This window comes from Mastigoproctus giganteus, chromosome 1, assembly GCF_048544385.1.
Source record: "Mastigoproctus giganteus isolate SK-2022 chromosome 1, ASM4854438v1, whole genome shotgun sequence".
NCBI lineage: Eukaryota > Metazoa > Arthropoda > Arachnida > Uropygi > Thelyphonidae > Mastigoproctus > Mastigoproctus giganteus.
The window spans coordinates 62226000-62247422 of record NC_143575.1 but is presented as its reverse complement, the minus strand read 5'-3'; the positions used below and the strand labels follow the sequence as shown (position 1 = coordinate 62247422).

Sequence of the window (21423 nt, the reverse complement as noted above, 5' to 3'; positions counted from 1 at the left end):
GTTTCTTCCAGCAATCAACCACTCGCTGGCCAAAGGCAAATTTCCACACATCTATTCTGCTGCTGTCTTTCCTCAAATTGAATTTATGTCCCCTCAGGTGATTAATCTGGGCAAGAGGAAGAATCCCATCAGCACTGAGCTAGTCTCCAGACACTGCAATTTGCAGACTTAAGCCTTTCTTTATAAGAGCAACCCTTTATTCCATTCACCAATCTTGTTGCCCTTCTCTGTACTCATTCCGTCAGCTCTACATCATACCTAAAATGAGGCCTCCAAGACCCGTATACAGTACTCTAGGTGTGGCCTAACCATTGCCTTATACAAGGGGATAATTACCTCCTTATCACTGCTAGAAAAATTCCTGTATATCATTGACAAGGCACCATGAGCTACTCTTGCAGACTGTCTACACTGCTCAGAAAACTTCATATCTGACTGCACAATTACACCCAGATCTTTTTCATTCTCTACCACCCTGAGTGTAGTACCACACAGTTCATACATGTTACTCTGGGGTTACTGCTACACATATGCAGCACTTTACATTTGTCAATGTTAAACTTCAGTTGCCACCTTCAGTCCATCAGCTCGACTTTTCTAGATCCTGTTGCAGTAGTGTACCATCATTAGTGTCATTAACAACCCTGCGAACCTTTTGTATTGTGTGCAAACATGCACATTAAGCCTGATATACCATCATCAATATCATTAATAAGTACAGAAAACAACAATTGATCTGACACCGAACCCAGCTTGACTCCACTTATAACATTAGTCCACAAAAAGCAGAGTCCATTTATTACCACTCTCTGCCGTCTCCCACTCAACCATCCTTTTATCCATTGTAACAACTTTCCCTTAATGCTATACAGCTCCAATTTGTACAGCAGTTTTCCATATACAACAGTATCAAAAGCTTTCCTGAAATCCAAGTATAGGATATCAAAATTATTTTTAGCATCCAGTTCTTTTGTGACCACATCATATTATCCAAATAAATTGGTCAGACGAGACTTCTCCTGAACAAACCCACGCTGTGTCTGAACTATTGCTGCTGTCTTATCAAGGTGATCCTGTATCACCTCTTTAACCAGTGACTCCATTATTTTCCCCGGAACAGTAGTTAAACTAATAGGTCTGTAATCATTTGTGTCACCCTTTGAAACCCCCTTTGTGATTGGGGATACATCTGCACACATCCAGTCCATGGGGAATTCCTGACTCTACGGATACTCTCATAATTATGGCTAAGGGTTTGCTTTCTTCCCTTGCTGCCTCCTTCATTATAACTGGATAGATTCCATCTGCCCCAGGTGCCTTTTTTATGTTTAACTTCAACAATTTCTCCTCCACTTTGCTCTCAGTTATTACAAAATCATTTAGCTCCTTGCCAGAGTTTGATAAACTTCTGGCATTCCCCTCCCTGAACAACTCCTTTTGTGTGAATGTAGATGCAAAATACTCATTCAATTTGTCAGCTTTCTGAGGAGGATTACCAACAGTCAAACCACCAACATCAAGTGGACCAATCTGATTCATCCCCCTTCCTTCTAGAGTTTACATAAGTAAAGAAGTCTTTGTTGTTGTTTTTTTTTTTGCAACCTTTGTCAAGGATTTCTCATAATCAGCCTTCACTTGCCTAACCTCTTTTGTGACTTGATTACAGACTGGCTTATATCTGCCATAGGCTTCTGTGTCACCTGATAATTTATATGCATCCCATGTAATTTTCTTCTCTGCCACGAGCCTCATTAGGTCATCTGACATCCATTTAGGTCTAAATCTTGAACAGTATTTCTTGGTTGGTATGAAAAGTCTAGTAGCTTCCAAGATTAATTCCTTGAAGGCTTCCCATTTATAATTTGCTGTTTTTAACATCATCAGTTGATCTCACTGTATAAAATTTAAAAACTGTACCACTGTAGTCCCCTTTATGAAAACAAAAACCCTTCCCTTTACCCTCGATGGTAGTTACATCTTTAAGTAAATATCACATCAGTACACTGTGATCACTGTCACCTAGCAGTTCCTTTATCTGCAAATTCTTAATGCATGAATTATCATTGCTGATAATTAGATAAAGAGTGTTATTCCTTGTTGTCCCTCGCACATGTTGCTGTAGAAAACAATCCTCCAATAAATCCACAAAAGTCTTGCTAGAGTGTGAGTGACCAACCCACAAATTCCAGCCAATATCTGGAAGGTCAAAATCCCCCATTACAAGACATTCTGATTTACTGGTCCACTATTTCTCTGCACAACTGTTCGTTGTACTCATCAGAGTCATTAGGCCTATAACACACTCATACTCTCATTTTCCCTTTCCCAATGCTTATGTCACACCAAACTGACTCAACATTGAACTGTCTACCCAAGTCAACTGGATGCACTTCCTTAGATTTTATGTGTTTCTTAACTAACAGCATAACCCGTCCTGCCTTCCTACCCTTTCTGCACACATTGTACTCCCCAAATTCCAATTCTGCACTGCTTATATCTGTGTGACATCACGTCTCTGATATCCCAACAATATTTGCCTTTGATGTCTTGATCAGCACTTCAAATTCATCAAATTTATTTACTATATTTCTAGCATTGGCGTACATGCAAGTATACATGCACCTGTTCTTACTCTTAGTTACCCTAACACAGCCCATGTATTTAATTGTTCCATGATTACTCCCAGTAGCTCTTGAAATCTCCAGCAACTTGTTTTCTAGGCTGCTGCTCATTACAATAGAAGCAGTGCAAGAATCACTTTCACCTCTGCCTGTGGCTACTGTTAATCTTTTAGTCTGTGAATCCCCTCAAGTTAGCAGTTTTCTGACCCACCTAACACTTCTTCAATAGCATCAGCATTAATTGGAAGAAGACAGACAGTGGTTATCAGTGGGCACTGCTTTTCATGGACTAATGTTATTAATGGAGTTCCCCAGGGTTCAATGCTGGGCCAATCATTGTTTTCAATATTTATCAATGAAATTGATAAAAGTGTATCAGGCATAATGTCTAAGTTTGTAGATGTACAAAGGTTGACAGGGTGGTTAATGACAGTAATCAGGATGAGCTCCTGCAATAGGATCTAGGAAAATTGGGTTGATGTGCTGAGAAATGGCAGTTGAACTTTAACATTGACAAATGCAAGGTATTGCACATGGGAGCAGTAACCCCAGAGTAACTTATCAACTGTGTGATACTGCACTCAGGGTAGTAGAGAATGAAAAAGACCTGTGGGTAATTATGCAGTCAGACATGAAATTCTCTGAACAATGCAGACATGCTGGCAGGACAGCTCATGGGGTTTTGTCAATGATATACAGAAACTTTGCTAGCAGGGATAAGGAGATGATTATCTCTTTGTATAAGGCTAGTTAGGCCTCATCTTGAGTACTGTATACAGGTCTGGAGGCCTACCCTGAGTGCAGTATCAACTGTGTGATACTGCACTCAGGGTAGTAGAGAATGAAAAAGACCTGTGGGTAATTATGCAGTCAGACATGAAATTCTCTGAACAATGCAGACATGCTGGCAGGACAGCTCATGGGGTTTTGTCAATGATATACAGAAACTTTGCTAGCAGGGATAAGGAGATGATTATCTCTTTGTATAAGGCTAGTTAGGCCTCATCTTGAGTACTGTATACAGGTCTGGAGGCCTCACTTTAGGAAGGATGTAGAACTGCTGGAACAGGTGCAGAGAATTGCAACCAGATTGATGAAGCGAACAAAAGGGTGCTCTTACCTAGAAAGGCTTCAGTTCTGCAAATTGCAGCATCTTGAGACTAGGGAGATCTGATTGTGGTGTTCAAAGCCTTGAATGGATTGATTAAGCCAAATGTTAATGGTATTTTTCCATTTGATGAGACTACACACGAGGAGGCATAAATTCAAGTTGAGGAAGGATGGTTGCAGGATAGATGTGCAGAAGTTTTCCTTCAGCCAGCAGGCTGTTGACACAATCAACACGCTTGCATCTGTTGTTGTGGAAGTGGATCGACTCAATAAAAGGCTCAAGGGAGAACCAGAAAAATTCTTGGGGGTACGGATTGGTGAACTGTTTTTTTTTTTTGTGGCTGATGCTATAAAAGCTTCCTTTCTTGCATCATTTTCCATTTCTGCTACTATTATTATTAATGCACACAGAAAAAATATTTTCTCTAGTCTTTTTCAAGATTAGCACAATAAAAAGGAATGGGAGGGTGTCACTATTCTATAGGTATTTATATATTTTACCTGTAAATAGCTTGTGTTACTTTATATTTTCGTAAGAATGAATTTTGAAAATCATATTGGAACTTGCAACTGTTTTGTCATTGTTGAGGTAAAGTTCCACTTATTCTCTCATGTGATGACAATTGCACCAAAACAGTTGTAATGGCCATAACATGTTTTAAATAAATAGCAATGTACTCATTTGGAGGAGTGCTGTGTATCTTAAAATATTTTTGTAAGTGGCAACTCATTAATAACCAGTGATTTTTGTACCTAAAATCTTGAAAGAAAAAAGACTTTTGTCATTTTTCTCTTGGTCAGGATAGCAAAAGAAAGAGAACATTCAATATTTGAAATTAATTATTAGTAGATTATAATATGTGAAAAATGATTTCAAAAGTGCAAAGAGTCTCATGTATGTGTAGTGTCTGAATTCTAGCACAAGTTCAAATTATATAAACATACTTTGTAAGTGCAGGAGTGGCACAATCTGTATGAGACAGAATGGCATTTGGAATCCCTCCACAGTCTATGTTTGCCAATCCCTCCAAAAACGCTACAGTATATGTATAATCAAGGCCAAGCCCACCATATTCTGAAACAAATTATACAGTTATTTATTTATTAATTATACTTTAGTGAACAAAAAGTACTAATTTATTAAACTGGAGATGTGTGTTCAAGAGTTTAGAAAGAATCAAAACAAAAGTAAAATATGTGATATGAAAAAAACCATAAAAATTCAAATTGGAGAAGTTGTATGGCAGAGTGTTTCAATCAACCATTTATACCTTCCTCTGACTAAACTACGAGTTATTCCAAAATGGATGGCTTATATATTAACTGCCTATTTCAACCTTTTAGGTCTATGTTTGTCCATCCAGAGCTATAGCATGGGGAAAAATGCTATTGTAATTTTCTGCCAGTGGCCTTTCTATCTCTGGGTGGGGCTCCCATTCATCTATTCCTATGTGGTTTCACATGAGGATTTAAGTTGAAACTTATTGTGGACTACCACGTGCTTGAATGGCTGGTGTCGGCAGATGTTCTGGCATTGTTTCTCACCAATCTCTAAAGACTGGTAGAAGCCAACAAGTTACTTCCAGCTTCCATATCTGAATATGCTATTAGTGTAGAAAGGTCAACTATGAATGTTCCTGAATAATTACTTGGGGGGGGGAGGTGATTTTCCTGCATTTCCAGTTTACTTTGCTGCCTGGACTATGTTGAATATATAAATCTTATTTGAAGTCGTTTCCTTTGCTTTTGTGCTCTGTGCTTTAGTACCTTGGAGCTGTGGTAATTGATGGTTATTGCAAATTCTGTAGAATGCCATATCATTCCTAGTTACCCCTCTAGATGTCACTATGTGTTCCTTGACTTGGAAATCCAGTTTTTGGTATGAGTGCCTGAGGTACTTTGCCACTCTGCCACACAGTACCTCATAAATAGTATCTCTTGAAGTGGAAGCGGCAATATGGTCTAAGCATCTGTGTTATTTCCTATTTCCTACAAGATGTGCTTTTGCATTGTGCCATTACTGGTATCGTTATCACAGTATGTATGTAGTATTATCAAATATATGTTATAAGTATATGTGCAGTGATATAAAACCTGTATGCTTCTGAAAAAATGTTATAAGTATGCATGTAGTGATATAAAATTTGTATGCCACTGCAAAAAATGATGATACATTTTTAGCTGGATACTATTATATCAGCTGATATCAACACAACGTTAACATGGAAGCCAGTGCATATAGGTGGTAATTCTCAAGGTGGTCACTAAATAGTAATATTTCAGGTACCTTTTTCTGTTTGCATTAATGCACTTAAGAGCAAAAGGTAACACAGTCCTTGCCACTGTAAAAATAAAATATATACAATGAGTGATCAGTGAATTGTGACCACCTAACTAATACTGTGTCGGGCAACCGTTTGCACGGATTCATCTAGGCCAGGGGAGGCCAACGAGTCGATCATGGATTTAATTTCGGTCGATCACAACGAATTTTAAATATACAGTCATCCCTCGATTTGTGCACCTTGTGCAATGAAATTTTTGCGATGGTAGATCGTGGCACATTTTGAAGGAAAAAAGTAGATCGCATCACAAATTAAGTTGGCCACTCCTAACCTAGGCATTAATCTACTAGATATCCAAAGATCCATAGGGATCTGCAGCTATGATGTCTATAAGGCTTTCCACAGTGTCAGTTGCATGAATATGCCTCACTTCCCATTCCAAAAAATCCCACAGGTGTTCAATTGGATTGAGATCAGGTGAGTTTGGAGGCCAGTCAAGATGGTGATATCTTCACTATGTTCCTCAAGCCACTTGTTCACATTGTGGGCCCAATGATATGGTGCATTATCATATTGGAGATCCCATTTCTGTCTGTGGAAAAAATGCAACATGGCAGGGTGCACATGGTCTCCTAAACATTGCCAGTAGACCTCGCCAGTAGACCTCACCAGTGAAATGTTGGTCCATATACACAAACAGTCCTAGTTCTTACCAGCAAGACATGCTCCATATTAAGCAACCACCACCACCTGCTTGGATAGCTGGCACCACGTACAACGGGTCCACAGACTCTTGTTGCTTGCACCACACATGAAAGCATCTGCCAGCGTGTTACACCAGATTATTATTATTTTATTATTATTATTAGCTACATGGTGCAAGGAAGCCTGAGGCTTATGCTGCATTAGCAAAAAAAAAAAAAATTCCCAAGTTATCCTGAGAGAGAGAGAGAGAGAGAAGGGAATCACCAAGAAAGAGAAGAATGATGATATCCAGCTCAGGATCCTGGGTGCGCCAGGCCCATACTCACCATATGTGAGCCCCTGGGGTTATTTGGACTCGTACAGCCAGCACACTCATTTCCAGTCTTCCACTGTCTAACCAGCATGATGTTTACACCACAGCATTTTCCATTGATGATGATCACTGGTGAGGACAGGGTGTCTCTTGGGTTGTCTGCTGTAGAACCACATATGCTTGAGTGTATAGCACATCCTCTCATTTTGGATATTGTCCTTGCATTCCCCATACTGTATTGCAATATCAACAGAAGGTCTCACCTAGTGACCTGCTGTTTAGCCTGTACCATGTGCATTACCCTTCACTTACTACTACGAATATCCACCTTGCATAATCCTTTACAATTCTGTTGACAGGAGGTGGTTTTACCCATTCAACACCATTCTTTGTACACCTTAACCACAGTGCACTGTGAAAAATTGACAAGGCATGCCATTTCTGATATGGAAGTACCAGACACACGAGCTCCAACAATATTGTCCTTCTGAAACTCCATGATATCTTTACTATGTCCCATAACTGCTAATTTATCACTTTGACTTGCATGACCAGAAGTAAATTACCACTGCTCTAGTGTACAGAGCTGTTCGCTTTTTTATACTGTGAGTTATGCAGCACAGTCCATTACAGATGTGGTGGTCAGGTGGTCACAATTCAGTGATCACTGAGTGTACATTCAATAATGTTAACTTAGAAATGATGTATACAGGACAACATCCTGATTACTTAAAGGATTAAAATTATGCATATTTATAAAAAGATAGCAAACTGATTCTGACAACAGATCACTAGACCCTTTTGCTGGAATAAGTAAATTACTTGCAGTGTCAGATTAAGGCAAGGGCTAGGGGGCCTTTGCACGGGGTGGCATTCTTTAAGGGGCACCAAATTTTACAAATCATGAAAAAAATATATATATAGCCTTAGTAAAGGGTGCATCAAAATATCTTTATGTCTGAGGCGTAAAAATACCTTGGTCCGGCACCGATTACTCGAAGCAATATCTTATACAAAATCTCTCTAATCTTTAAATAAAAATATAATTACTCAGAGCAAAAGTAAAGCTAAAGTAAATTTATAGCAGCAAAAGTAAAGTTAATAATGTATTGTAAAGGCAATTGAATTTGTCAGATTTGCCCCATCTTTTATATTAATGCACACAGTTTCTGTATATTTTTTTAAATATACAGAAACATGCAATTCATGGATGATATAATAAATCCAAAATTTTTTTTTCTAAAATAAAGAACCATATTACAGTTTAACAATGGATACTTGATAATGAACTTCTCTTAAAGAAACAAAAGTCAAAGACAGTGCTAATGCTCTCTAACAAAATTTTCCACAATACACTGTTAAAACAAAATATTTTTATCGTACACTGACAACATATAAATATAAAAGGCTAGATTATAAAATAAAAGTAAAAAGAATCCAAAAACTACTCATTGGAACCCATTTTAAACTCTGTGATATGTTTAGTATCCCTTAATAGCTGCTTTATCACTTAAACTTACATGACCAGATGCAAATTACCACTGCACCAGCAAAGGAAGCTGTCAGTTTGTTATACTGAGTTATGCAGCATAGTCCATTATGGATGGGGTGGTCACATTTAGCATTAGCATCATTAGCAGTGACAAATGATGCAAGAAAGCAAACTTATACAGTATCACCAAAAAATAAATAACACGACACCTCCTATTTCACCTATTCATTCCCTTCAATAATTTTTCTAGTTCTTTCTTGAATTTATTTAAATTATCAAATTCCAAAACAACAGATGGAAGTTTCTTCCAACAATCAACCACCCGTTGACAAAAGGCAAACTTCTGAACATCTATACTGCAACCATCCTTCCTCGATTTGAATTTGTTTCGCCTCGTGTGTGTGTGTGTGGTCTGAGAAAGAGGAAGAACCCTTCAGCATTGAGCTTGCTCAATCCATTCGAAGCCTTAAATACCTCTTTTTTTTTTTTTTTTGGTAGTTGTTGGCGCATTGGCTTCTGTGGCCATAATCCACCTCCCAAGGTTTTTGCAGTACAGTACTTTGATCCAAGCCCGAGGCGGGATTCGAACCCATGACCTTTGGGTTGCCAGGCAGGCACTTAAATACCGCAGTCAGATCACTTTGCAGGTGCCTAGTCTCCAGACACTGCAATTTGCAGAACTGAAGCCTTCCTTGTTAAGAGCACCCTTTTGTTCCACTGACCAATCTTGTTACCCTTCTCTGTACTTGTTCCAGCAGCTCCACATTCTTCCTAAAATGAGGACTCCAGACCTGTATGCAGTACACAAGAATTGTGGCCTGACAGTTGCCTTATATAATGGGATAATTACCTCCTTATCCTGTCTAGCAAAATTCCTGTCTATCACTGACAAAACCCACGAGCTGTTCTGAAAGCCTGTTTGCATTGCTCAGAGAACTTCATATCTGACTGCACAATTACCCACAGGTCTTTCTCATTTTCCACTACCCTGAGTGTAGTATCATTCAGTTTGTACATTATTCTGAGGCAGTATAGTAGTGTAGCTACCCTTTTTTGGGCCCAGGGGCAAAGAACATGTTTGGGCCCCTACTTAATTAATGAAAATTGCAAAAACAGGAGACAGCCAAAGATGCCGGGCCCCTAAAGGGCATGGAGGCAATTTCCTTGCCTGCCTACATGGTAGGTATGCCACTGTTCTAAGGGTACTGCTAACCATTCCAGTGATCATTGAGTGTGTGTGTGTGTGTGTATATATATATATATATATATATATATAATATTGTAGGTAGAACGCGTAAAGTAGATTTAATTGGTTTAAGTCTAATGAAAATACGGTATACACTGGGAGCGATATATGGAATGAAAAAGAGGAAGAAATGGACTGGAAATTAAAATAAAAATAAGAAGTGAAAAAGCGACCAAAATGAAATAATATTGCGGTGTCTTTCACAATTTCAGTGTCATCATCAGAGGTCATCCACCGAAATTATAAAAAAGACAGCAATGTTCTTGCTTCTGTTTCCGACATGATCTGTATGCCTTATAATATTTTAATATTAATGCAAAATTCGTATCAAAATTTGCCTTCGCAGAACATGGCAACTACACACATGCACTAAAGCATACAGATCATGTCGGAAACAGAAGCAAGAACATTGCTGTCTTTTTCATAATTTTGGTGGATGACCTCTGATGATGATACTGAAATTGTGAAAGACACCACAATGTTATTTCATTTTGGTCGCTTTTTCACTTCTTATCTTTATTTTAATCTCCAGTCCATTTCTTCCTCTTTTTCATTCCATATATCGCTACCAGTGCATACTGTATTTTCATTAGACTTAAACCAATTAAATCTACTTTACGCGTTCTACTTACAATATTATATATATGCACATTATGGCTGCAGGATACGTTTTGCTAATGCAGTGTCCTTGATCCATAAGCTATATTACTATTATTATCCTTTTCGTACAGGCACTCCCCCCCTTATATTAATTAGCTTCTTAGTACCATTATTCGTTACTATATATATATATATCGGTGGTCTGATCATAGTATCATTCCGTCGTTGCATCAATTTGTTTAGCGTTCGAAATGCAGTGATTCCTGACTGTTATTGGCCTCGTGGTTCTCTGTCGAGATGGGGCCTAATGGTCAGTCTATATTTTATTTCGTTTCATTTTATTAATTGGTCATGTAATGTTGTTAGTTTACGTTTCCACTTTAGTGAGATTTCACATAATTCGGAAACGGGTGCCTTCAGCGGGGGCGCCGCTAAATTTCTTTTAATTGGCTAAATTATTTTAGGAACGTTACTTCAACACTACCCTCTTCTTCTTTATCCCCCTCATATATATTTTTCTGTTATTATTATGTTATTTTTTGGTTAAGTTCTTTTTCACTCTACTGGTTTGCCATGCTACTGGCAAATATCCTATTTTAATTTAGTTTATTATAAGCAACATGTAGTGGATTGTGCTTTTCTGCTGCCACTGTAGCTTTCTACTATTTTTTCTTATTTATTTTTAATATATATTTTATTAATTTCTATTTCTTTATTTAATTTGATCATACATATATATATATATATATATATATATATATATATATATATATATATATATATATATATATTTTAATTAATATGATAAATAAAAGTAAAGATGACAGTTCGAAACTCCGGAAAGCTTAAAAATTACGTCAAAAAAAAGATAAGAGATACCTTTTCGTTTTTTTTTTTTTTTTTATATTTGTTTATTTACATTTATAAATTTTCTCTTGCATAACTATGGGCAAGTATGGAAACGCAGTCCGTTGATGCTATGTCAGGTGTAGTCCCCCGATGAAATACCTGATTTAGCATCAATATTTATTTTGCTGACATCAGATTTCATTATTTATTAATTTTTCATATTTTATTCCCCGTTTCGGAGTTCTTTATTTAGTAAAATTTTTTCCCGCCTTTATCTGATGTTGGCTATCGTAACTTTTTTTGACGTAATTTTTAAGCTTTCCGGAGTTTCGAACTGCCATCTTTACTTTTATTTATCATATTAATTAAAATATACATATATTTACATTTGCATCCGTTGCTGCTGCTTTGCGCGCTTCGGTGCATTTGCCATATCCAGTTTATTTAACTCTCTGATGTTTTCTGTTTTTACTCTTTAATACTATCTCTTATATATTATATATATATATATATATATATATATATATATATATAGTGCTTTTTTTTGGGACAGTACGCAACGGTACGGCGTACCGGCACCTTTATTAACAGCAACGTGTGATATTTAGATGTAATGCACTTCGAAATTTGTAATATTCCTTAAATTTGCTATTCAAATAAGCTTAAAATTATTTAACTAAATTTGCATTTTTCACTGTTTATTGTTAAGATATTTTCAATATAAAAATGTATAACCGTTTTTATAATTCTAAATTACTCAGTCGGACTTCTGTTTAACGAAGTCCTCTTAAAGCGAATTATTTTGAATTCCCCTTGGAAGTTACATTAAAATACTTTCCATTGGGCGAGAAAATTTTCATATAGCGAACGGATTAGGTGAGAATTAACTCGGTACGCACTGTTCGCATTTCTGGCCTCAGGCAATTTAGGCTGTTAGTCCTGCTGCGAGAATTAAGAGAGCTAAAGCATTCTACAACTTAGTGGTACCTGGTAAAACCTATCCGACCACCTGTCCCACATACCGAGAAGTCGCGCTGGTCACCAGTGAGCAGATCAAGGGGTATTCCCAATGGGCTCTGGCCCACCTTCTACTGCAGTGGTGTCCAAACTTTTCCCCAGGGGCCATATTAAAAAAAAATTCGAAGTTAGCTTTCTTTAGTGTGTTCCTTTATTCCATATCTTGTTGCACGTAAAAGTAAAATTGAAAATATTCGAAAATTTTATTAAGTTTAATTTTTATTAAAATTACATTAACTGAACAAAACATTTAATGAGAAAATTTTTTTGATAATTAACAAAATTTAAAATGCTGTTTTAGTTCACTTTCCTCGCGGGCCGTATGTTGGACACCTCTGTGAATCAACTGTGAGCGCCCCGTTCGAGAATTAGAAAAGTGATTTTCTTTTACCCCGAAAAATAATCATCTGTTGTTTCGCGAAAGTGCGTTATCCACATTTTTTGTAGATTTTCCCTATGTCTGTTTATATGGTCACAGTAGCAGAATATCCGAATGACACCGACATTTTTGGACAGTTTCAAAAAAGAAAAGAACAAATTCAAATTTAAAAACTAGTGACAATACCGACGACGAGAGAAGGAAAATGAGGACAACGAAGGTATTGCCGACCGGGCTAGCCAGGTGGGTAAAGTGCCTGCCTGGCAACCCAAAGGTCGCGGGTTCGAATCCCGCCTCGGGCTTGGATCAAAGTACTGCAAAAACCTTGGGAGGTGCATTATGGCCACAGAAGCCGATGCGCCAACAACTACCAAAAAATAAAAAAATAAAAAACGAAGATATTAATTCTTCTAAACATGATATGTTGGCATTTGGTGAAAACAAAGTTAGAAAATTACAGTTAAATGAAAGAGATACATTCTTGGATTTCGGGAATACCTAATTGAAAAGATGGTTTCGGAAGAATTGAAGCATTTGATGGACGCTCTGAGTACGATACCAATTTCACCGAGTGAATGTGAACAAGGATTTTTACAAATGAATCTGATCGCCAGCCCAACCAGAGTTTCGTTGATGACAAAAGCAGTTTCTTCACTACTGTTTCTTAAAATTGTAGGCCTACCGCTGACCCGCTTCGATCCAACAAAATATGTCGATAAAATATCTTAAGACACAAATGCTTACATACAGTGCTACTTGACAAATGAACCATGAGTGGACTCACATGTATAATATCCCATTATTTTTTCAGTGTAGATATTTCTCTTGCTTCTGTGCTTCTTGATATTTAAGGTCTTTACTATCAGTGACCTTTTAATTAGCATATATGTGAATGCTCAGCCTTTTGTCTACTGTAATAGGAAAATTGTATATGTATATCAGTACTGTAGCTAGAGCTTTTTCTGCCTGGAGCGATCCCTGAGTTTGCCGCCCCTTTCAATACACACCAAAAATACTACAAAAAAGTTAAAACGACGTATAGGGAAATAAATTAAAATACTATGTTTATTTTTGAAGAAAAACTTTAATTCCAACATTCTAAAATGTTAAATTTCTGTTAGCAAAATCGTCGATGACATTGTCGAAGTCTATTTCATCACTCAGTTGCTGTTCTATAGACAATATAGCAAGATTTCTTAAATGCAAGGTACTCATTGTAGATCTTAGGTAATTCTTAATCAATTTTAATTTAGAAAACTCCTCTCACAACTAGCAACACTTACAGCAATTGGGAGGAAAATTCGCAGTAGTATTGTACTGACTGTGCGGTGCCACTGCTGAGACACAACCGCCGCGGTATAGGCAATAAAGCAATCGCCATGCCATGCATTTTATTTTTAAGAATTTAAATTATAGTATGATAGCGAAATGTAACAGTTTTGTTATATTTATATTTTATTTTCGTTGTAAGTATAATTGTTAAAAACTAATAAAAATTACTTAGTAATAAAAATTACTAAGTTAACATAAATAAAAGGATAGTCAAAAAATAAAATTGTCTCACGTGAAAAGTTCCGCCCCCTCCACCTATGTATATTCTTATTTAGTATGAAATACAATAAAGATTGTATTATGGTTATTATAGGATAAAAATGAAATTAAAGTGTACGAACTGCTTCATGGCAAAATATGATTGGCATCTTACATAGGTCAACGTAGCAAATTCTAACTTAGCTGATTAGATGATAACCAAACGTAGCAATTAAATACACTACAGAATTATGTTATCTAAAAACAAGTCACGTATTTTGAAAAATATTCCTAGTAATATGATTTGCACATTAAACCCATATGGGCAACCACTGAGGGACTGAAGAATTAAATCCTACCTAAAGAACACTGCTTTATATTACATAGTTGGAGCATTCAAGCACCATTCCCTCACCCCTTGCCCAGCCAACAGGTACACACATTGCTAGGACTACTTGTATAACTACATCTAAAGAATCCATAAAAGCAGGAATACTTAAAACTATAGAAATCTTGTAAATTAAAAAAATAATTAAACTGTAATGCTAATTGAAAACTTGTACCTATTGGCCGTTCAATTCCTAGAAAGCCTGCATTCCCCAACTTCTTAAAAATTTCATGAGTAGGAAATTCCTCTGCCTCTTCCCATTTATCCACATATGGATTAATATCCTTCTCTATAATCTTAAAAAAAAAAGTCTAATGAAAAACACTTCAAAAAACATGTTCAGGGTGTCTGATAGTGACTACCTAATTTTAAATTATTGTTAACTTCCTTATTTTTAATCAATATTGATGAAACCAACATTAATGACTCATTGTTCCTTGAGGTTTAGAAAGTTATATGTCAAAAGTGGTAATGCTTATTTCTTTTACAGGTGAATTATGCCTCCAGTTTTGAGTGTGCAAGAGAGGGCCAAAATCACAGCCTACTATCAGGTTTGGGCTTCCGTTATAAGAGTGCAAAGATAGTGGAGGCAGAATGTGGAATCCATGTAACGCTGGATGAAAAAACAATAAAAAAAATTGCCATCAGAAGTTAATGACAACAGGCTGTTTCATTTTGCAAATGATGTCTGTACATAGCTGCATAGTCATTTCCAAGGGCAATGGACTGGCAGATATGATGTGGCCCATATCTGCCAGTCCATGGCCCACCCACGGCTTGGATTTGATTTCTTGTGATTTTTTTGTATGGGGTGGATCAAGGAAGAAGTTTAACTAGATAGACTGTAAGCAGCAATCATCAATGTGCACACATTCCAATTAACTTTTTGCAATTGGCAGTAAGAAAATACCAGTTCGTTTAAGCTCGCATGAGAATTAAAAAAAAAATAATAAATAAATACTGGAGAATGATTTTGGAATGAGTAATTGAGATAATTAAATTTTTAGCTTCACGAAATTTGGCACTGAGAGGAAGCAATGAAAAATTATTTGAACCAAATATTGGAAATTTTTTCAGACAAAGAGTACAAGCAAGGATTTTACAAGAAAACAGAAGAGTTTTATGTTACGTGTGTGGGACATCATTTAAATTTAGTTGTATCTGATGCAGCACATTCTTCAACAACAGCAGAATTATTGTTTGAAAACCATTACAATGATTATATGCTATTTGCGCTGCTACGCTAAGTATGTGAAAATAAATTAATAAAGCCATGCAAAGCAGTACAATTGATATGAACACTGCAATTATATTGATAGAAGGCGCTCTTAGTTCAACGAAATGAATTTATTTGTTGGTAATTACGGTTGCATCCGGAGAGAGGAGTTTTTTAAAATTCAAAATGATTAAAACATATTCAAGAGCAATAATTGGCCAAGGAAGAAGTGGATTGGCCATTATGTCAATAGAACAAGATTTGCTAAAAGATATAAAAACATTCAGCATTCTAGACAAATTTATATAAAGTAAGTATCGTAAGGTAATGATGTGATTTGATTTATTTATTATGATTTGAATAATTTTTGGTTGTTTCCTTTATTTTTCAATTTTATGAATTCTACCTTAAATTTTTGCTATGGGAGCCCCAGTTGAATATTTTGCCTAGGACCAACAGAAGTCTAGGCACGGCACTGCGTAGGACACGCGGTTGGTTGGTTCTTATTGGGTTTTAGGAGCATTGGCGACTAAGACCATATTGCTCTGTGTATATTGTCTGTAAATTGTGTGTGTTCTGAGGTCAATTTTTTGTTTGCTGGACAAAATACCCGAGTTTCCGGGGAAAGGGGGGAAGAGAATCATGCTACCCTCATGCAAGACTAACTCGGCCACGTTGCTGTTGTTGTTGTTGTTGTTGTTATTTGGTTTTTAGGAGCATTAGCAACTAAGGCCATATTGTTCCGGGCCACGTTGCGTTGTGAAAAAGACCCATAAAAATTCCTCTCGTCATTAACAAGATTCGGACTCAGGTCTTTTCCACTCAGTGTGGGGAGGATGGCTATCCTACCATGAGGGCCACGTGGTTTTATTAAGAACAAGGCAGACCACAAGCATGTTCAACCAGTTCTATCGAACAGGCCCTGTGCTCAAGGGTCTAAATAATATCATCTGTGTCTTTTCTTCATTTCTATCAACGAGCTTACCGCCATCTTGATGTCCAGTTATCCACATTATCGTAACTCCAAGAGCGCTTGCTCGAGCTGACTTTAAAATTGCTAGAGGTAGAGCGTATACTTCCTTCTCAATATGTATGTTTCGTTTGATATCGAACATAGGAAGTTATTTATAAATGTAATTTTTACATTATATTCACTTTCAATAATATCTATATTGTTTTTAACTTCTGAAATAAGGAAATAACAAAGAGGGCCCCACAAGTAATTTTTGAGCAGGGCCTCCACAAGTAATTCTCGAACAGGCTCTGCAAATTTTGGGGCCGGCAGTTCTAGGAAGATAGTAAAGCCAGAGAATAGCCAGTCTTTATGCTCGAATTGGGAAGAACATACACATACATATCTTCAAAAGCCGATTCTTCAAATGAGGAATCATCGTGGAATTTTTTAAAAATAATTTCCACCATATGGGCTACCAGCCTTAAACAGAAAAAACTAAGGGAGAAAGACTTGCATGAACCTAGAACATTTAGTTTTGACCCTTTCACCAAACTGTCAATTCATTCCTCCAATTAGTGCATAGCAAAAACACAGTAGCCTCAGCTTCAGCTGTTGACAACCAAAAAAATCGTTAAACTAAAATTCTTTACAGTAAGCAGACATATTAACCCAACCAGCAATGACCAATCTTGACATGCTGTCACTCTCTGCAGTTTGAATGACTGATGTAACTTAATTGATGGTGAAGGTGCGGGTTCCCAGAAACAACACCTAGGCTTTCTACACATAAGCACTCTTTAGAGCGCTAAAGGCCTATAAGAAATACTGTTCAAGGCATAGACCTAAATGGATGTTAAATGAACTATTGAGACACGTGGCAGAGAAGAAAAGTGCATGGGATGCATATAAATTATGTATGATATATGCTAGTCTGTAACCAAGCCAGAAAGGAGGTTAGGCAAACTAAGGCAGATTATGAGAAGTCTCTGGTAAAGAAATGCAGCAAAGACTTCTTTGATTATATTAACAGTAGAAGAAAGAGGTTGAATCACATTAGGCCACTTGATGTCAATGGGTTAACTGTTGATGACCATGCTTAGGTTACTGACATTGAATAGGTGTTTTGCATCTACATTCACACACGAGGAATTCTTTTTGGGGAGCAGGTGCCAGATGTTTATTAAACTCTAATGGGGAGCTAAATGACTGCGATAACTGAAAGGAAAGTGAAATTGTTGAAGCTGGACACAAAAAAGGCATCTAGAGTGGATGGGATCTATACAATCATATTAAGGGACTTAAGCAAACCCTTAGCCATAATTTTGCGAGCATCCGTGGATTCAGAACAGGACCGTATGGGTGGGAAGTGTACGAACGCATCCCAGATTCATAAAGGGTTCAAAAGATGACACGAATAATTGCAGACAAGTTAACTCTGTAAGTCTGTTCCTGGGAAATTAATGGAGTTACTGGTTAAAGAAGTAATGCAAGACCATCGTGGACTACGGCGCTTCCGTAGCCAGGTGGGAAGGAGCAGCAGCAGTGCGTAACACACGCTTCTTGATTAGACCGGGGTTCGAGCCCGTCACCACCAAATACGGAGGATGCGGAAAGGTCAGGGTATGACAACCGCATATCCCGGAGCAATATGGCCTCAGTTGCTAATGCTCCTAAAAACCAAATAAACAACAAACAAAAACAACACGGTGGACTAATATTATTAGTGGAGTTTCACAGGGTTCGGTGTTGGTCTTTGCTGCATTTCTTTGCATTCTTTACCATATATCAGGCTTAGTGTCGAAGTTTGCAGATGATACAAGGTTGGCAGGGTTGTTAATGACAGTAATGGCAGTGCGCTACTGCAACAGGATCTAGAAAATTTGGCCAGATGGGCTGAGAAGTGGAAACTGAAGTTTAACATTGACAAATGCAAAGTACTGCATATGAGTAGAATATGACAACAAAATGAATATGGTAACCCCCAGAGGAACGTATCAACTGTGTGGTACTATACTTAGGGTGATAGAAAATGAAAAAGACCTGGGAGTAATTGTACAGTCAGATATGAAGTTTTCTGAGCAATTCCGACACGCTGGAAGAGCAGATTATGGTGTTTTGTCAATGACATGCAGGACTTTTGCTAGCAGGGAAAAGGAGATGATTATCCCTTGGTATAAGGCAATGGTCAGGCCACACCTTGAGTACTGCGTACAGGTCTGGAGGCCTCATTTTAGGAAGGATGTCGATTTGCTTGAGCGTTTACAGAGAAGGGTAATAAGATTGGTGTGGGAAATGAAGGGATCTTCTTACCAAGAGAGGCTTAAGTTCTGAAAATTGCAACGGCTGGGGACTAGGCACCTAGGATCTGATTGAATGGGTTCAGCATGCTAAATTCTGATGGGATTCTTTCACTTGCTCAGATTATGAACCTAAGGGGACATAAATTCAAATTGAAGAAAGACAGTTGTAGAATAGATGTGCGCGAAATCTGCCTTTAGCCAGAGGGTTGTTAATTGCTGGAAAAAAACTTCCATCTGTCGTTTTGGAAGTTGATAGCTTAAATAAATTCAAGGAGGAACTGAACATTTAGAGGAATTTTTTTTTTTTTTTTTTTTGGCTGATACTGCATAAGCTTATACGCTTGCTTTCTTACATCACATGTCTCTATTACTATTATCTGGACAAAATTCAATTATATAGGCAGTGACAACGTGGATTTATTAAGGGAATGTCTTGTCTAACCAATCTGATAGGTTACCATGATATCAAAAAAAAAATAATTTTGATATCATATACTTGGATTTCAGAAGGCTTTTGATACTGTTGCACATAAAAGACAGCTGTACAAACTGGAGCATTGTAGTATTAAGGGCAAGTTATTGCTATGGAAAAGAGATGGTTAAGTCGAAGAAGAAAAGAGTGATTATCAATGGCCACTGCTATTTGTGGATTAATATTATTAGTGGAGTCCCTCGTGGTTCAGTGCTGGGCCTATTGTTATTTTCAATATTTATTAATATTGATGAAGGTATCATACTTGATGTCTAAGCTTGCATATGATACAAAGGTTGGCAGGGCAGTTAATGGCAGTAATCAACATGAGCAATTGCAACAAGATCTAGGAAAATTCGGTTGATTGGCCGAGAAGTGGCAATTGAAGTTTAACATTGACAAATTCAAGATACTGTATACAGGTAGCAGTAATCTCAGAATAACCTATCAACTGTGCAGTACTACACTCAGGGTAGTAGAAAATAAAAAAGACCTGGGCTAATTGTTCAGTCAGGTATAATATTCTCTGAGCATGCAGTCATGCTGTTCTTTTCCATTACTTGGCTGAGTTAGTATGGTCTCAGTTGACGGATGCATGGTTTATTCTCCAGGAAACTTAGGATTTTCGTCCAGCAAACAGTACATCGACCACAGAATATGTGCAATTTACAGACACATTATATAAGACACAATATGTCTAAATTGCTGATGCACATTAGCATTAGCATTAGCATTAGCTTTAGTAGAGGCATTTGATGCAAGAAAGCAAGCTTATGCAGCATCAGCCAAAAAAAAAAAAAAAAAAAAAAAAAAGTAACATAAATAAATAAAAATAACCACTTCCACTTCACCCCTCTGTTCGTTCGAAATACCTGTCCAGCTGAGCCTTAAACTTATTTAGGCTATCAACTTCCACGACAAGGGATGGAAGTCTGTTCCACCCACCAACCACCCGCTGGCTAAAGGCAAATTTCCGCATATCTATCCTACATCTGTCTTTCCTCAATTTGAATTTATGCCCTCTCAGGTGATTTTTCTGAGCTAGAGGAAGAATCCCATCAGCATTGAGCATGCTCAAACCATTCAAGGCTTTGTACACCTCTATCAGATCACCCCGCTGGTGCCTAGTTTCCAGACACTGTAATTTGCAAAACTTAAGCCTTTCTTCGTAAGAGAACCCCTTTGTCCCATTCACCAATCTAGTTGCCCTTCTCTGTACTCGTTCCAGCAGCTCTACATCCTTCCTGAAATGAGGCCTCCAGGCCTGTATACAGTACTCTAGGTGTGGCCTGACCATTGCCTTATACAAGGGAATAATCACCTCCTTATCCCTGCTAGAAAAATTTCTATATATCATTGACAATACACCATGAGCTACTCTTGCAGCTCGTCTGCACTGCTCAGAGAACTTCATATCTGCCTGCACCACCACCCCCAGGTCCCTTTCATTCTCTACCACTGTCAGTGTAGTACCACAGAGTTGATACGTTGCTCTGGGGTTGCTGTTTCCCATATGTAGTACTTTACATTTGTCAATGTTAAACTTCATTTGCCACCTCGAAGCCCATCTGCTCAACCTTTCCAAATCCTGTTGCAGCAGCATAGTGTCAGTAGTGTCCTTGACAACCCTGCCAACCTTTGTATCGTCTGCAAACTTGGACATTAAGCCTGATATACCATCATCAATATCATTTATAAATACAGAAAACAATAAAGGCCCCAATACTGAACCCTGAGGGACTCCACTAATAACATTAGTCCACGATGAGCAGTGTCCATTGATTACCACTCTCTGTCTTCTCCCCCTCAACCACCCCTTTATCCATAGCAGCAACTTGCCTCCAATGCCACACTGCTCCAATTTGTGCAGCAGTCTTCCATGTGCAACAGTATCAAAAGCCTTTCTAAGATCCAAGTATATAATATCAAAGTTATTCCCTGCATC

General features: G+C 37.5%; 1 protein-coding gene across 1 annotated transcript in view; it reads right to left on the bottom strand.

Moving 5' to 3' along the window:
• LOC150090848 (putative acyl-CoA dehydrogenase 6) overlaps positions 1–21423 on the bottom strand; it is a 65636-nt gene that overhangs the window by 35069 nt on the left and 9144 nt on the right. Inside the window, exons 2-3 of the mRNA XM_090374913.1 lie at positions 14711–14831; positions 4677–4806 (exon numbers count right to left, since the gene is read on the bottom strand). Coding sequence (XP_090231039.1) covers positions 4677–4806; positions 14711–14831 — 251 coding nt within the window. The remainder of the gene's footprint in view (positions 1–4676; positions 4807–14710; positions 14832–21423) is intronic.